At 41.0% G+C, this 16,667-nt stretch overlaps 1 protein-coding gene and 1 long non-coding RNA gene across 3 annotated transcripts in view; one reads left to right on the forward strand and one right to left on the reverse strand.

Annotated features, from left to right (window-relative positions):
* The window catches only part of LOC137541206 (uncharacterized), a 426,898-nt gene that overhangs the window by 203,185 nt on the left and 207,046 nt on the right, over positions 1-16,667 (forward strand). The gene's annotated exons all lie outside the window — the stretch shown is intronic.
* LOC137541930 (uncharacterized) lies at positions 8,632-9,729 on the reverse strand (the record flags this gene model as incomplete). The annotated part of the gene is made up of 1 exon (XM_068263496.1): positions 8,632-9,729. A coding segment is annotated over exon 1 (1,098 nt), but the record flags the coding sequence as incomplete, so codon positions are not given.

Here is a 16,667-nt window from a genome sequence, read left to right on the forward strand (position 1 = left end):
CAAAATGTTATTATACTTAATCACCAAATACAAAAGGCTTAAACCATTCAGCAGTCAATTCAAATACAGTGCATAGATGTGACTCCTCAAATATGGCCGTCGGCCCTGTTACTCAATTTACCACAGGATGTCTGGAGACAAAATGGATGACTTGAACGAAAACAAAATGGCTGTTATCAAAATCAAAATGGCTGCTATCAAAAATCAAAATGGTGCTATCGCAAACAAAATGGTGGCTTATCAAAAACAAAATGGCTAATTTAGGATGACTCAGTGGATATAACGACTGGGCGTTGCCCCACAATTTCTATGCAATCAACTATAAATGACAGGAATTTTCCCACTGTCTACACTTTAACCTCCGCTGGCCTGTGATACTACACCGAGCAAGCGGGTAAAATACATATAATTTTGGAATAAGATATCTATTGAGTCGTCCTAAACTTGGCTAGGTGTGGCTTGCACATGCTGCGGCAAAGTATCAAAATATCTAGAGGAGGTAGCTTGAAGTATCTAGCGCTTTTATCCAAAACAAGTTATGGCATTCACAGTCAGCGATTCTCGAACTATTGGTGGTGTTAAACGACAGAAAAATATACCCACTGAATGGGTTTTATCAAATATATGGAATGAGTAATTCCTGTGCACTGGAAGAACGCACTCCCTTTGGCTATAAATGACTATAAACTTAAGAAAGACAATCGTCAATAAATCAAAAGTTCAGATATTCGTGCTGTGATAAGCCATATGACTAAAAAGAAAAATCAGAACTGGGTTCAAGTATAGTCACCAAGATGGCCTCTGGGCGTGTTCCTCTTAGGCGTGGCTGTGTTCAGATGGCATGAATCCTCTATGTCCTGGTCTGCTCAGATCTCCTGATGGTCTGATCCTCCCTCATTGAATGACCCCTCTCATCTTATTCCCCTCACTACCTATGGTCCTGCCCAGGAGATTAAATCTTCTAGCCTATCACTGGGCAGTGGGAGTGACCAATGGGAGCTTTCTGTGACTAATCTTTAACCCAAGTGTAATACTGGCTTTCACCCTTTGTAGGTGCTGTTGGCTAACTAATCACAGACTTACTGGGATATTTGGCAAACTAAAAACAAAAATCATGTTTTATTATAACCCAACAGTGAATAAATCAATGTTATAATTCCTCTATGGATAGCTTACTTTGCTGGAATCACTGGTTATTATTTATTATACAGTGACCTTTTCTACCATATTTAAGATAGATTGGATTTGATCCAAAAATCATTGGCATGCTTAAAACCACCATGGATCTCTCATTATAACACATTGTGCTTGTTAGCAGGGTTTTATATCTCTAACATTATTGTTTAACATACAACACTGGTAAACATATAGCATCTCTATATCATCCTGGATATATTCATTCAAATAATCTTTATATTAATACATATACAATGCCATAACCTTTTTTTTATATTCATTCTTAATTGTTATGCAATGATGCATACATGTGCTGTCTGTTTTCTTAACCTAGATGGGGAATTGTAATATAACTTTATGCTTTTTAATATGAATTATTGCTGACAGCACAGTCAATAGATTTCCCAAGCTTTGTTTTTGTGTCTGAACTTTGGAAACACATACATTGTGAAAGGAAAACAACCCCCATCCAAGGCTTCTATGCATTAAATACAGCCAGGTCTGAGCCATTGTTTACAAAAACTGGTTCATTTACCGACAAAAGCTAGTTAAGGTCTGGTCTGTCTCTTTCATTGTCCTAAGACTCTTCTTGTTTGGCAATTGTTTGGTCAAACAAGGTACTTGTCTGCTTCCATTGTTCAAGTAAGGTGAATGAGATTACCTATTGCAAATAGCACTCAGCTGACTGCCTGTTATTCCCAACTAATCTTTCTAGAGGGACACATACTGTGCAATTCAGTATTACTTGGCAATATTATATCGCCATATGAAAATATGCTCTGCCTTTCTCAATGATCAATGTATATATTAACCTACAATCACCATACATTAAAAAGTCTTTGTCTCCTGTACCTTAGGGGAAGGAAATTAATTAGGTATTTTTGTATCTAGGTTAGGTTAGGTTAGGTTTATTTGTATCTGATCATATGTGGTTCAGTTTATTGGAAAAATGATATTCCCCCTTATGGAAATCTCGACACATCCCCCTTCTCTTTTGGAATATTCCAATGTGTGATCATTTCAAAAGAACAACAAGGATTAATAATCGTTTTTCGTTGCTTCATTCCTGTGGGAACGCGTTGTGAATAACCTTTGTTTTGTACTGGTAATCCAAGTATGAAAGGGAAAAATGGACTTTAAAACATCGTCTTCATCACATTGAAGTTCATGTTTCACGCTTCAAGAAAAATAAACTTGGCAAATGATACTCCGGATGTAAACAAACAGGTTTCCTCTTGCTGCAAAGGTAGCAAACAGCAACTGTAACAGCGATGAACTGCTTTGGCCTTTGGTTCAAACAAAAGGATTTTCCGGATCTGCTTCAAGATTTGAACAACTCACTCCTGTGAGTATCTGGTGTGCAACAGATATCCAACTTGCATCTCCATCAAATGGACCCCGGATACATCAGCTCGTCATTCAACGACACATCGCGGGTTTAGGCTCATCTGGACCCTCTAGGATAGGAACATCTATCTGGTCATGATGAACTCCGCTGTATCCGGTAACCTCACGGATGCTGGATCTGGCATCACACTTGGCTCGGCACTCTTCCCCAAGATTAGGACTGCGTGAAGGATGGCAATCGTCAGGTGGGGCATCTTTGCGCCGGATTGTAATCTTTGTGTCTAGTGAAGATTAAATATATCATTAGGTATACCTGTCAGGAGAAAAATAATTTGTTAGGACACATTTCAAGATTGCTCAATTCTCCGCAATTGTGAACTAGGGTGACATATACGCAGTTGATTAATATGTACCCATCTTTCAACAAAGTCATCCCCCTTAGGGATCTTAACCTTATAAACCACAGGAGACAATTTATCAGTGATGGGATATGGACCTTTCCATGAAGGGAGGAACTTCCTTTCCTTTACCTGGTCTCTGGCAAAATTATACAGATACACCTTATCGTCGACCTGATACTCCTTTTGTGTGGTTTTGAGGTCATAGTACGTTTTCGTACTGACTGCGGCTTTTTCGATGTTTCTTTGAGCAAATGCAAAGGCATGCTGGAGGTGCTTGCGTAAGTTTTCCACATATTGATGTGCAGTAGTTGCATTCATCAAGTTATGATCTGAGGTTTTGTAAAGCAAATGCTGGGGTAACACCATCTTTCTACCAGTGAGCATCTCAAATGGGGAAAGTTTGGTTGCTGCGCTTGGAGTAGCTCTAATAGCCATAAGAACTAGTGGCAGCTTGACATCCCAGTCTTTACCTGATTCGCTAACAAATTTTTTCAGGATATTTACAATGGATTGATTGTAACGCTCCACTCCACCACTAGAGGCTGGTCGGTAAGCTATGTGTAGCTTCCGTTTTACCCCTAGGATTTCCCACATTTTGGTCATTACTTCACTGGTGAAGTGACTTCCGCGATCGGATTCGATGCGCTGTGGAAGACCAAATCGGGAAAATATGTGGTTAATGAGCAGTAATGCGCACACACTGGAACTGCATGTTTTACTTGGTAGACATTCTACCCATTTAGTGAACAGGCATGTTACGGTTAACATATACCGGTTTCCTTTTGAGGACGTTGTTACTGGACCAATAAAATCGATCTGGATGTCTGACCATGGCATAGCTATGCCTCTTTTCATCAGCGGTGCCCTGTGAGTGGGACCTTGTGGCTGGAATTGAGGGCATACCAAGCACCCTTGACAATATGTCCTGACATCCTGTAACATGTGTGGCCAGTAAGCGTAGTCTCTTAATAACTCATACGTTATTTTCTCTCCTCGATGACCAGCTGTCGGGGCATCATGAGCATGTTGCAACATCAAACCCCGATATGCTGCGGGTACTACCCACTGCGTAATACCATTTTTCGAGGTTCGTATCAGCAATCCATCCTGTAATGAAAATTGTGACACACCTTTCATCAGAATACGTAATTCTTCGTTGTCACTGCAGTCTTCCACGGTGATGGGATAATCATGTGGACTTCCAATATGTTTATAAAACAAACCAATAACGGGATCCCCCTTTTGGCTCGCAATGAGATCCTCATTAGGAGAATCTTGACTCCACATTGCTACACTGGGTTGAGACTCCTTTTGGGCCTGCCCCCTAGTGGTGACATTTACTTCGATAGTTCCCATGAGGTCATTGATATCGAAGATTTCACCATCAATGGCTGCTTTCTTAGCGAGGGAATCTGCTAGATCGTTCCCATCTTTATCAGCGCCAGGGTGTTTCGAATGACCCCTTACCTTTTTCCAATAAATGGTAAGGTCGTGGGTATTAACCAGTTCATCAATTTTACAAAACAATTTACCATGTTTGACTGGCTTTTTGTTACTCCTTGTCATGCTAGTCCTTTTCCAACTGGGAAAATATTCCACAAAACTGTTCAGAACATACTCAGAATCTGTTATCAAAACAAATTCCTTAAGGTCATGTTCGATAGCCATTTGTATAGCTTTATACACGGCAGCGAGTTCTGCGACCTGGCTACTTTTGGGACCAATTTTGTATCCCGCAGATATCTCTGGAAATATGTTATTCCATACGATACCGATACCTGCAACCAGCATCTTTTCATCTCCTTCTGTGTGAAAAGAACAGCCGTCAACATATGCACATGGTAGTGATTTGCAGTACTCCTCTTCATAGGATTTATATGGAGATAGAGATTGCTCTTCCAGAAAATCGTTTTCTGGTGGCTCATCTTTATGTTCCACATGAGAGCAATCATGGAGTTCAGCTAATCCTTGAGCAACTGGATTTTTAGTATCCTGTTTATATTTGATTTCCAGTGGCCATCCCATTAGGGACATTGTCCATGCCGTTATCCTACTGTTTGACAGGTTACCTTCTTTTATTTGGTTACTTTGCAAATATTGTAGTGATTGGTGTGCAGTTTCTACAATGATCTTTTCCCCTTGAATAAAACTTCTGAAATATTGCAAAGCCCACACAGTTGCTAATAATGCCTTCTCACAATTATTAAATTTGATTTCAACTGGTGATAGTGATTTACTGGCATAAGCAATTATTTTATTCAGTCTTTCTTGCTTTTGGAAAAGAACTGCACTTACACTCTTGTCGGTAAAACCTGTTTCAACATAGAAGGGTTTACCACCTTCTGGATAAGCAAGGCATGGGGCCTGTATGAGTTTTGTTTTAAGCTCAGATACAGCTTGTTCATGGCACTCATTCCATTCCCATTGTACTCCTTTCTTTAGCAGCTGCAATAGCGGCTTTGTAATCTCAGCATAGTTATCCATGAACTTGCGAGAATAATTCATCATCCCCAGGAATGATCTCAGTTCCTTGAGATTTGTGGGGGACTTCGTATTTTTGATTGCTTCCACTTTCTTTTTCTGTGGATTAATTCCTTCTGCAGTAATTTCATGTCCTAGGAAATTTACTTTAGATCGGCACCATTGAGCTTTCTGTAGGGAAAGTTTAACACCTGCTTCTCTTAGTTGATTCAATACATATCTCAACTCTGAAATATGTTCCTCAAAGATTGTACTTTTGATAAGGATATCATCGACATAAGTTAGGGTACCTCGTTCAGCTGCATCAGGCATTGCTTTGTGCATGAACACAGCAAATTCGTGGCCTGCGTTGATGTATCCGAAAGGCGTACGGGTCCACGCAAATTGTCTATTACCGAATGTGAAGGCTAGTTTGTATTGATCCCTTTCATCCACTTTAATTGTCCAATATCCTTGTGCGCAGTCAAGGGCTGTGAATATTTTAGACCCTTGGATTTGCGCCAAGCATTGGTCAATGTATGGTACAGGCCAACCCGACATGTAGACACGTTTAACTGTCTCAAGTCTGAGCATAGACGGAACTGACCATTCGGTTTGAGAACTCCGAGTACTGGATGATTGAAGGAACTGTGTACTGGGCGGATAATACCTTTCTTTTCCAGGTTCTTAACAATTTCCGATAATGACTCGTAGGCTGCTAGCGGAAGTCGATATTGTTTGATAAACACAGGGGGTGCATCTGGATCAGTCAGGATTCTCGTAACATGCAGGTTAGTCTCCCCACAGTCATAAGAGTCCTTGGCAAACATCTCCTGGAAATCCCAGAATAGTTGCCTTAGCTGCTGTCGTTCTGATTCATTAGAACATCCATCAGCTATAGAGAGTTGTTCTTCTACCCGTTCCTGAAATTCTGGGAAAATCTCAGGTTGACCTACCTCATAAGCTTCTTCAAGCCTATTAGTTAAGTCATTTGGGGTGTAACATGCTTGATCCTTACCCTGCTGGAGTGATTGATACTCACTTTCATTGATTTCATGGTTAAAAATCAATGATGTTTCCTCGACATGACATGTACCTTCCTCAGAACTGAAAGGATAAATAGAGTGTATGCTGAACAATCCTTCAGGTGTTGAGAAATATTGTTGGTCCACTATTTGTTCTTCTGTCAAATATTCATCAGGTATTAATCCAATGACTTCATTTTGGAATCCAAAAGTGTAATATTCTGAGTCAATGGCTAAGCCAATCATTGTATCCTCCTGTAACGTGATACTATGAGGGCTCATGTTTTGCATGACCATGTATAATGGTTCCTGATGAATATTTATTAGGGGAATTGGTTTTACCTTCAACCCCAATTGTTGCATCCGATTGGATAAACAAATCAATGCATCTGCATTTCTCATCTTTTGCCCCTTCTTTACTTGAATGGGTAAAAGAAATGATTTGCAACCTTCAGGGACTTTTACTTTTTCAGCGACAGTGATATCCACTGCATATGGTATTCGCTGTCCCCATCTCAGGGCTTGTTCTCTATCCTGGAATTCCTCTGGGTTTCCGGATAATTTGGACCACAGAACATTATTGACCAGATCAACCTGTATGGCAAATCGGTGAATAATGTCGTTTCCTAAGTACATTTGGTACTGTGGTTCCTTTAACACACTGAAGACCTGTTTTGCAGATTTGTTTCCTAGAGACACAGATAAGATGCATTTTGCAATTACATTATGACTCTGGTTATCGTTATCCAGATCGTGGATCCATTCCTGTGTAGAGATAAATTTGATTACCTGAGGGTCGGTAACCTGCTTCAGCAGTCCTAGGCTTATGTAGCTGGCCTCAGATTTGAGATCCAACTTGGCATATTTTACCCGAGCAATATTATTTACCTGCACGGGAACCAGCACATTATCATTGATTTTCTCGATTTCAACCACTGCCTGTGTATGCTTGGTTATGCCTGCCACTTCCTGACTTCCCCCTTTGAGGGCAATAGTTAACACATCATCTTCCAGAATTATCTTTTCAATCTTATCCTTTCGGATATTTATGATGTGAAAAGCAGTGTTAGCATTTTCCTCGGGTTTACCGTTTTTCAGGATCGTGACTTCTGGTATCTGACTGTTCCGGAAATGGATTTCAACAGAGTTAGGCCTTTCCTCAATCATATGGCAGCTACGTTGCGACTGTGCATTGCTGGAGCGCTCAAAATCAATTGGAGTATTGACTTGAGCCCATATTGCTTCATTTATGAAGTCAATTATGGAATTTAGTCGTTTGAGCAGATCGATTCCAATGATCAATCTATCATATGGAAGATCAACAATCAAAGTTGGATGTTTAATGACCTTTTTACCAATCTTATATGTCAGCCAGGATGTGCCTTTCACTTGTAAACTATTACCACCAACGCTTATTAGCGCACCGTCAAAGGCTTTTAATCTTGGCTTCCTTTGTGATGAATCCAAGATCTGCTGGTAATAGTTAAAAGACAGAATAGTAACCTGGGAACCGGTATCCAGTAAACCTGGGATCGGTCCGATACATCCATCTTGTAGATGGGTATCGATAAAATTCCGGCCATCTACCTGTTCAAGATTGCAAAGAAAATTGGAATGTTTTTCCATTTGTTGCTTCAGAGAATGATCTCTCTGTAGCGTCAGGGTATTAGGAACTTGTTCCTCCTGATTCTGCCTGCAAGGCATTTGGGTTCCCATGGATTCTACCAATGGGACAATCTGAACAGAGGGTACTTCACGCTCTGGCTCAAATGACATAATATCACCCATTTGTGGTGAAATATCAAGAACATTAGACTTCCCTTCCTCGACCTGGGGTAGGTCGGTACATTGCACATCATTTTCATTACTCGTATTTAGTATTGCCATATCCATTTCCGTATAGTGATTTGTCTCGGTTTCCTTTAGTTGGCAGAGCTGGGCCCTGCCTCCCCAGCTAAAAAATCCTCATGCTGTCTTCCTGCAGATCCCTGAGCCAACTTACCCATCATGTCACTCAATTTGTTCACTTGATCAACAAGCTGATCAAACCTATTAGGTCGGCGAGGGTTCTGGTTCCTGGGATCATATCTGTTCCCTGCGGGTGATCCACTCCTAGGTGAGTTAGGTGGTGATCTACCCCTAGGTGAATTAGGTGGGTGCTGTCTCCTTTCCCACTGCTGCCTGGGTCGGTTATCCCATTGTCTATATCTTTGGGGTCGTCTGTACCCCTGGGGTTCTCTATATCCCTGGTAACCTCTATACCTTTGACTACCCTGGTTTCCTTGGTAACCCTGGTATCCTTGATACCTGCGATTGAACCGAGGACGGTAGACCTGGTTCTCAGAACCTGAGCTATCCCTATCTGACCCTTTAGGATTTTGTGGTCTGTTTTGATTAGGGTTTTGTTGCTGTCTTTGGCCCTGCTGGATAGGTACTTTTGCAGGAGGTATTTTCTTCTGCTGGGATTCAAGGTTTAGGTCCGCTTTCACTTTGGTTTCTTCTACTCTGCGCTCTGGGTACTTTTTGTTGTTTCTCCCACTTACATTGGAACTCCCACTGATGTTGAACAGCAGTGTCGCTGAGGTAACCATTTTCTCTAGGGAGTTTCCGAAGTCTAACTCATTGGCCATGCTTAACTTTATTTGGGTAGGCAATGCATCGTAATATGCCTGTTTAAAATCAAGAGACTCCCAGTTAGGATTCCGATATGCTAAACTGTAAGAGTTTTTTAGCACGGAAAGGAATTCTCGGGGGCTCTGATCGGGTCGACAAGTAAGTCGATACACATCTCGTTTAGCTTCTGAGTTAGTGCGATATGGCCCAAACTCAAGCTTCACTTCGTGTGAAACTGCTTGCCATCTAATGATACCCCGCTCCTTAAATGAAGTGAAATAGTGGCGGTATCTGTCATCAAAAACCCATGGGAGAAATCTGATCCTGTCTGCTTCAGACAGATTTAAAGAGTCCATAGTGGATTCATACAACTCCATGTGGGATGCTATTTGCGCTGAACCCTTTTTAGTGAACTTTGGCACAGCGGTGTTTAAGAATTTTATGATGCTGGCTGAGCTCTGTTTTTCTGGTGGATACTGATTATTTCCCCTATTTGACTCCCCTCTATACGTACCTTTCCCCCTTCTTGGGATAGGGCTGGATTCTCGCTTTCTCTCATCAGCCTCCAATTCATCTGAATCAATATCAGCAAGGGAGTCGTGACCTTTATGGGAATCATCATACCTAGGGGCCCTCATTTGCATATCTCTCTCTGGAGAGGAATCCAAATGTTGATCTTTAGGGACCCTTGTACTGTCATCTATCATGGTATTCATAGTTTTACATACCGTTTCCATACGATCCAACATGCCTTGCCATTTTAGGTCATATGGAGTGAGTACTGGCGGGCAAGGGCTGGATGATCTATCGAGTCTACCTGCCTGTTGGATTTTGAAGTACTGCTGTTGTAGTTCTTCAAAATCCTGTCTAAGTCTGCGATGCGCTTCACGATTCCGTTCGGCGTCTCTTTCCAGACTTTTGATCGCTACCTCCCTGTCTGAAATATCAATCATTAATTGGTCTCTATCAGCCCTTATAATTTGAAGATCTGATTCCACATTATGTGACTGAGAGGTTAATGATTGGACGTTTTCCTCTGTTCCTCGCAATTGGGATTTCAACTGTACAATCTCTTTTTTTCTAGATTGTGAAAGGATATCTACCTCTAATAACCCATATAACACAGAAGGTAGGGCGCCTAACAACCTCTTCTTCAGTTCGGAATCTGAAGTTATTGTGGTCATACATGAAAGATAATGATCAACCATACCTTTAGATTGAAATATACAATCAGCTTCCTGTTTTATACTTTTCCTCATTCTACCTATCCAGTCATCTACTTCCTCATTATATTTTAACTGTATAAATACGAATTCCACAATCTTTCGGAATGTCTGTTCCAAATGAAGTTCTGAATCACTACCTGTAGCACTCATGATTCAATAGCCAATGCAATAAAACCAGCTCAATAAAACGTTTTTACACTGTTTAAACCAGTAATGGAAAGTAAACGAATCTCACTAGGGCCTCCAATTCTTATGTCGGGCGTTTTGTCAATGTTTGTATAAATTGTTAAAAATAATTATAAAATCAAAAATGTAAATGTAATGCTCCTGGGAAAAAATAGGAGGAGCTTAAGATACAAACACACGCCTAACTGTGTGAGCTCGTTTTTCGAGGTTTTACAGTACTGGTTTAAACATGTAAATAAACATAGACCAATTTATAAAAATATCAATTTAATATCGAATAAATATTACAATATCAAAACAATATAAAATTGCACTTTTGATATATAACAAAACTCATAAGGTCATTCTTATAATAAGCAATGAGCTGGATAATAATTTCAGTAAAACATCAAAATGTTATTATACTTAATCACCAAATACAAAAGGCTTAAACCATTCAGCAGTCAATTCAAATACAGTGCATAGATGTGACTCCTCAAATATGGCCGTCGGCCCTGTTACTCAATTTACCACAGGATGTCTGGAGACAAAATGGATGACTTGAACGAAAACAAAATGGCTGTTATCAAAATCAAAATGGCTGCTATCAAAAATCAAAATGGTGCTATCGCAAACAAAATGGTGGCTTATCAAAAACAAAATGGCTAATTTAGGATGACTCAGTGGATATAACGACTGGGCGTTGCCCCACAATTTCTATGCAATCAACTATAAATGACAGGAATTTTCCCACTGTCTACACTTTAACCTCCGCTGGCCTGTGATACTACACCGAGCAAGCGGGTAAAATACATATAATTTTGGAATAAGATATCTATTGAGTCGTCCTAAACTTGGCTAGGTGTGGCTTGCACATGCTGCGGCAAAGTATCAAAATATCTAGAGGAGGTAGCTTGAAGTATCTAGCGCTTTTATCCAAAACAAGTTATGGCATTCACAGTCAGCGATTCTCGAACTATTGGTGGTGTTAAACGACAGAAAAATATACCCACTGAATGGGTTTTATCAAATATATGGAATGAGTAATTCCTGTGCACTGGAAGAACGCACTCCCTTTGGCTATAAATGACTATAAACTTAAGAAAGACAATCGTCAATAAATCAAAAGTTCAGATATTCGTGCTGTGATAAGCCATATGACTAAAAAGAAAAATCAGAACTGGGTTCAAGTATAGTCACCAAGATGGCCTCTGGGCGTGTTCCTCTTCGGCGTGGCTGTGTTCAGATGGCATGAATCCTCTATGTCCTGGTCTGCTCAGATCTCCTGATGGTCTGATCCTCCCTCATTGAATGACCCCTCTCATCTTATTCCCTTCACTACCTATGGTCCTGCCCAGGAGATTAAATCTTCTAGCCTATCACTGGGCAGTGGGAGTGACCAATGGGAGCTTTCTGTGACTAATCTTTAACCCCAGTGTAATACTGGCTTTCACCCTTTGTAGGTGCTGTTGGCTAACTAATCACAGACTTACTGGGATATTTGGCAAACTAAAAACAAAAATCATGTTTTATTATAACCCAACAGTGAATAAATCAATGTTATAATTCCTCTATGGATAGCTGACTTTGCTGGAATCACTGGTTATTATTTATTATACAGTGACCTTTTCTACCATATTTAAGATAGATTGGATTTGATCCAAAAATCATTGACATGCTTAAAACCACCATGGATCTCTCATTATAACACATTGTGCTTGTTAGCAGGGTTTTATATCTCTAACATTATTGTTTAACATACAACACTGGTAAACATATAGCATCTCTATATCATCCTGGATATATTCATTCAAATAATCTTTATATTAATACATATACAATGCCATAACCTTTTTTTTATATTCATTCTTAATTGTTATGCAATGATGCATACATGTGCTGTCTGTTTTCTTAACCTAGATGGGGAATTGTAATATAACTTTATGCTTTTTAATATGAACTATTGCTGACAGCACAGTCAATATATTTCCCAAGCTTTGTTTTTGTGTCTGAACTTTGGAAACACATACATTGTGAAAGGAAAACAACCCCCATCCAAGGCTTCTATGCATTAAATACAGCCAGGTCTGAGCCATTGTTTACAAAAACTGGTTCATTTACCGACAAAAGCTAGTTAAGGTCTGGTCTGTCTCTTTCATTGTCCTAAGACTCTTCTTGTTTGGCAATTGTTTGGTCAAACAAGGTACTTGTCTGCTTCCATTGTTCAAGTAAGGTGAATGAGATTACCTATTGCAAATAGCACTCAGCTGACTGCCTGTTATTCCCAACTAATCTTTCTAGAGGGACACATACTGTGCAATTCAGTATTACTTGGCAATATTATATCGCCATATGAAAATATGCTCTGCCTTTCTCAATGATCAATGTATATATTAACCTACAATCACCATACATTAAAAAGTCTTTGTCTCCTGTACCTTAGGGGAAGGAAATTAATTAGGTTTATTTGTATCTGATCATATGTGGTTCAGTTTATTGGAAAAATGATATTCCCCCTTATGGAAATCTCGACAGAGGGTGGGTGAGCGTGAGCCTGCTAACCTCCATATACATTTGGCTCCACCCATAACCACGCCCACATTTATTATGTGACCACGCCCTTTTTTGGCGCGGCGCGCTGCGTGCGCCGCAACCTTAACTTTGGGGGGGCGCATTAATAGTCTTTGTCCCCGGGCGCTGAAAATCCTAGCTACGCCTCTGAACATACCTATGCCGCCTATAGCCGATGCGTTCCACCTGCAGTCCATGTAACTCCACCACTTCCTCCTTCTGGGTTTGACAGAGGAAGTAGGGGAGTTACGCGGACCACGGAATAAGTGAGTTAACCCACCTCTGCTGCTGGCAGCACTATCTAATTTAAATTTCGTATAAGAGTAGCTACTTGTAGCACACAACACTAACGCTGGCAAGAGGAGGAGAAAGAGCAAATAGAGAAAAAACCCAGGACAGGAACCTCTGTGTAGGTGCAGTCTATAAGGAGGAAGAAGCCATAAAGAATGAGAAAAACTGAGACGGTGAATGAAAAAAGGACTTGAGCGGCTGTGGGGAAAACCCCGAGAGTGAGCTCTAGTGGTGATAAAGGGCAATCTGGCAACAGGTCTCTTAAAAGGGCACACGCATTCCAATTATTATAGGAATGGTCTTTTTGTGGGCAGAATATCTAGCATGGTTGTCATCAAGGGTTGAGAAAGCATGCATTGTGCTTATTTAGACCCAATGCTCCTGTTGCTTCTCCTCTTATAATAAGCAGTGATTCTTTACACAAACGCTTTTGTTTACTACAGACTCTGTTCTGAAATGGAACATGAATGAGACCAGCAAAGACAAGAAAATCAGAGTTACTAACGTATTGATGATAACCCTTCCTCGAATGGATGTGCTCCTGCACCTGCTCTTTCAGGAGTCTGGTGTGGTGGTTTTGCCCATCGGCACAAAATAGCATAAATAGTGAATATCTATTTTATTCTAAGTGATATATATATATATAATTTGTTAAATAAAATACAGTATGGTTAGCCAGGCATTGGAGCCCCAGTATAGGTAGCCAGGTATAGGTGCCTCAGTATAAATAACTGGGTCTAGGTGCACCCAGTATAGGTAGCCAGGTATAGGTGCCCCATTATTGGTTATCCAGGTAGAGATGCCCGGGTATAGGTTAGCCAGCTATAGGTTCCACACAGGGACTCAGCGACAGGGAGGAAGGTCTGACTCCTCCCTCCCTCTCCTCAGGCCCCCCTCTGTGCTCCCCCTCCATTGCAAAGGTTTATGACCGCCGCGGTAAAAGGCCGTAGTACAAACTCACCTTCCGGGCTTCATGCAAGGATCATGTGCCGGTGGGTGGCTCTGTCTTCATCGCTGCTCACTAGTTCCTATAATCAGGAAGTGGTGAATGGTGCTTGAGACAGAGCAGCCCGGCAGCACATGATCCTCACTTGGAGCCCGGAAGGTGAGTTTTTACTACGACCTCTTACCGCAGCTGCCATAAATCTTTGCATTGGAAGGGGACCCGAGGAAAGGGAGGGAGGAGTCAGACCCTCCCTCCCTGTGGCTAAGTCCCTGTGCGCTCCACCCTCCATCACTGCGCTCCCCTCCTTTACTGCACTCCAGACGGACACCCGCCTTACCCGCCCCTAGAAACAGGGCTGACCCTGGCCCTAATAATTATTATTTGTCTTAATGTCCTAATTCACAACTCATGGCATATGGTCACTGGTGCTTCTGTAAAAAAAAATCCGGTTGTTGGTCACAAAGGATCATTTCTAATCATTACTTCCTATAACAAATCGGTTGCACTTTAGAATTGTTCATAAAAATTGTACCGTTAATGGACAATTTTATGGAGATACTCTAGATACTGGGATGTTTAAAAAAATGTCCCTGATTAAAAAGAAATATATATATAAAATGATATCCTTTTTTTAAGGCGCAAACCCAATAGGTAAAGAAAATAAGAATGGAAATTGAAATCACAGCATATGGAAGTTGGTTGTCTTGTTGATTGAAAAAAGGCAGTAGCTGACTTGTGAGCTGTGTCTATAGTAAATGTTAACGTTGGTAAAAGTGTGAATAATACAAGATAATAGGATTCAGCTTCCATGGAAGCAAACATCACAAAGGTTTCCTTTTTATACGGAAATGTAAAGGATTTTTCTGCATCAGCAAGAAGAGGTGATGGAGGCTTCCGCTATGTAATGTCACTGCTACGGCAGCTTTGTGTACTTTTACATTACAGCTCTCTGTACTGAGCACATTATTAGAGATAAAGTAATTTACATTATAAATGTGAAAAAAACGTGTATGGTCTCCCCTCCCAAGCACTTTTCGATGCGAAATCTTCTAATATTATTGATGATAACCTTTTTACTTTCCTCCAACAGGATTCACCCAAGATCCCAACCTTTTATACTCTTCCTAAAATCCACAAAGATCCACGCCGGCCACCGGGGAGACCCATAGTGGCCGGCGTGGGTTCTGTGTTTGTACCCCTTGCCCAATATGTAGACCGGTTACGTCAACCTATTGTCACCTCTCTTGCATCCTACATTAGGGATACCGACATGTTCCTTGCCAAATTGAGATCTCTTGACATCTCTGGAGATGAGGTTCTTCTTGTTACTCTTGATGTCGAAAGCCTCTACACCTCCATCCCTCACGATGGGGGTGTAGAGGCTGTAGAATGGTACTTGATGCAGTATGCGGACATGTCTGAACCTCAGAGATGGTTCATTGTGAAGTTGTTGAATATCATGTTGAGACGAAATTATTTTTCTTTTCAGGATTCCTTTTATGTCCAGCGACGAGGTACTGCGATGGGGTCGAATGTGGCCCCGTCCTATGCGGGACTTTTTATGGGTCAGTATGAAGACAGTTTTGTATACACCCACCCACTTTTCCACCGGCATGCTAAGTGCTGGTGGAGATATATTGACGATATTTTTTGTTTGTGGGTGGGGCCACATTCGACGCTCATTGACTTCGTCGCCTCTTTACATTCTTGCTGTCCAGCAATTGGACTCACTGTACATGCTGACAGCTGTGAGGCAACTTTTCTGGACACACATATTATCAGGAGTCAGGATAAATTAATTACCAATTTATATGTAAAACCCACCGATAGAAATTCATTGCTACACTACCAAAGTTTCCACCCTCCCCCAGTTAAAAATGCCATTCCAACCGGCCAGTTAAAACGTGTTGAAAAGATAGTCTCTTGTGATGCTGAGGCAGTAACTCAGAAAAATATATTGAAACAAAAGTTTTTGGACAATGGGTTTCCTGATAGGACCCGGATTCCTAGAAATCACAACATTCGTCGTAATCTTAAGCAATTTCGCATGCCATTTGTGTCTACATACAACACGTGTAGCGAACTGGTTGGACGGACAATTCGACATCATTGGCATCTGTTACAGGATGCGTTTCCCACGATACCTGAATTTAGGTACCCTCCATTAATGTCCTTTAGAAGGGCTCCTACAGTTAGAGACAAGGTCTTCCATCACTGCCAGTTGAGGACACAAGTCATACAAAATAGACATGGTACTTTCCCGTGCCTCAATTGCCATCTTTGTAGCCATATAGCTAAAGGTGGGTCTTTCACGCATCCCACCACGGGGGAAAGATTCACGGTTAGACACCGATATACCTGTGATTCTAGTTATGTAGTGTATTTAATTAAATGCCCCTGTGGATTGGGATACGTGGGTATGACCACCAAGGCTTTGAAGGTCAGA

This window comes from Hyperolius riggenbachi, chromosome 12 (genome assembly GCF_040937935.1).
Source record: "Hyperolius riggenbachi isolate aHypRig1 chromosome 12, aHypRig1.pri, whole genome shotgun sequence".
NCBI lineage: Eukaryota > Metazoa > Chordata > Amphibia > Anura > Hyperoliidae > Hyperolius > Hyperolius riggenbachi.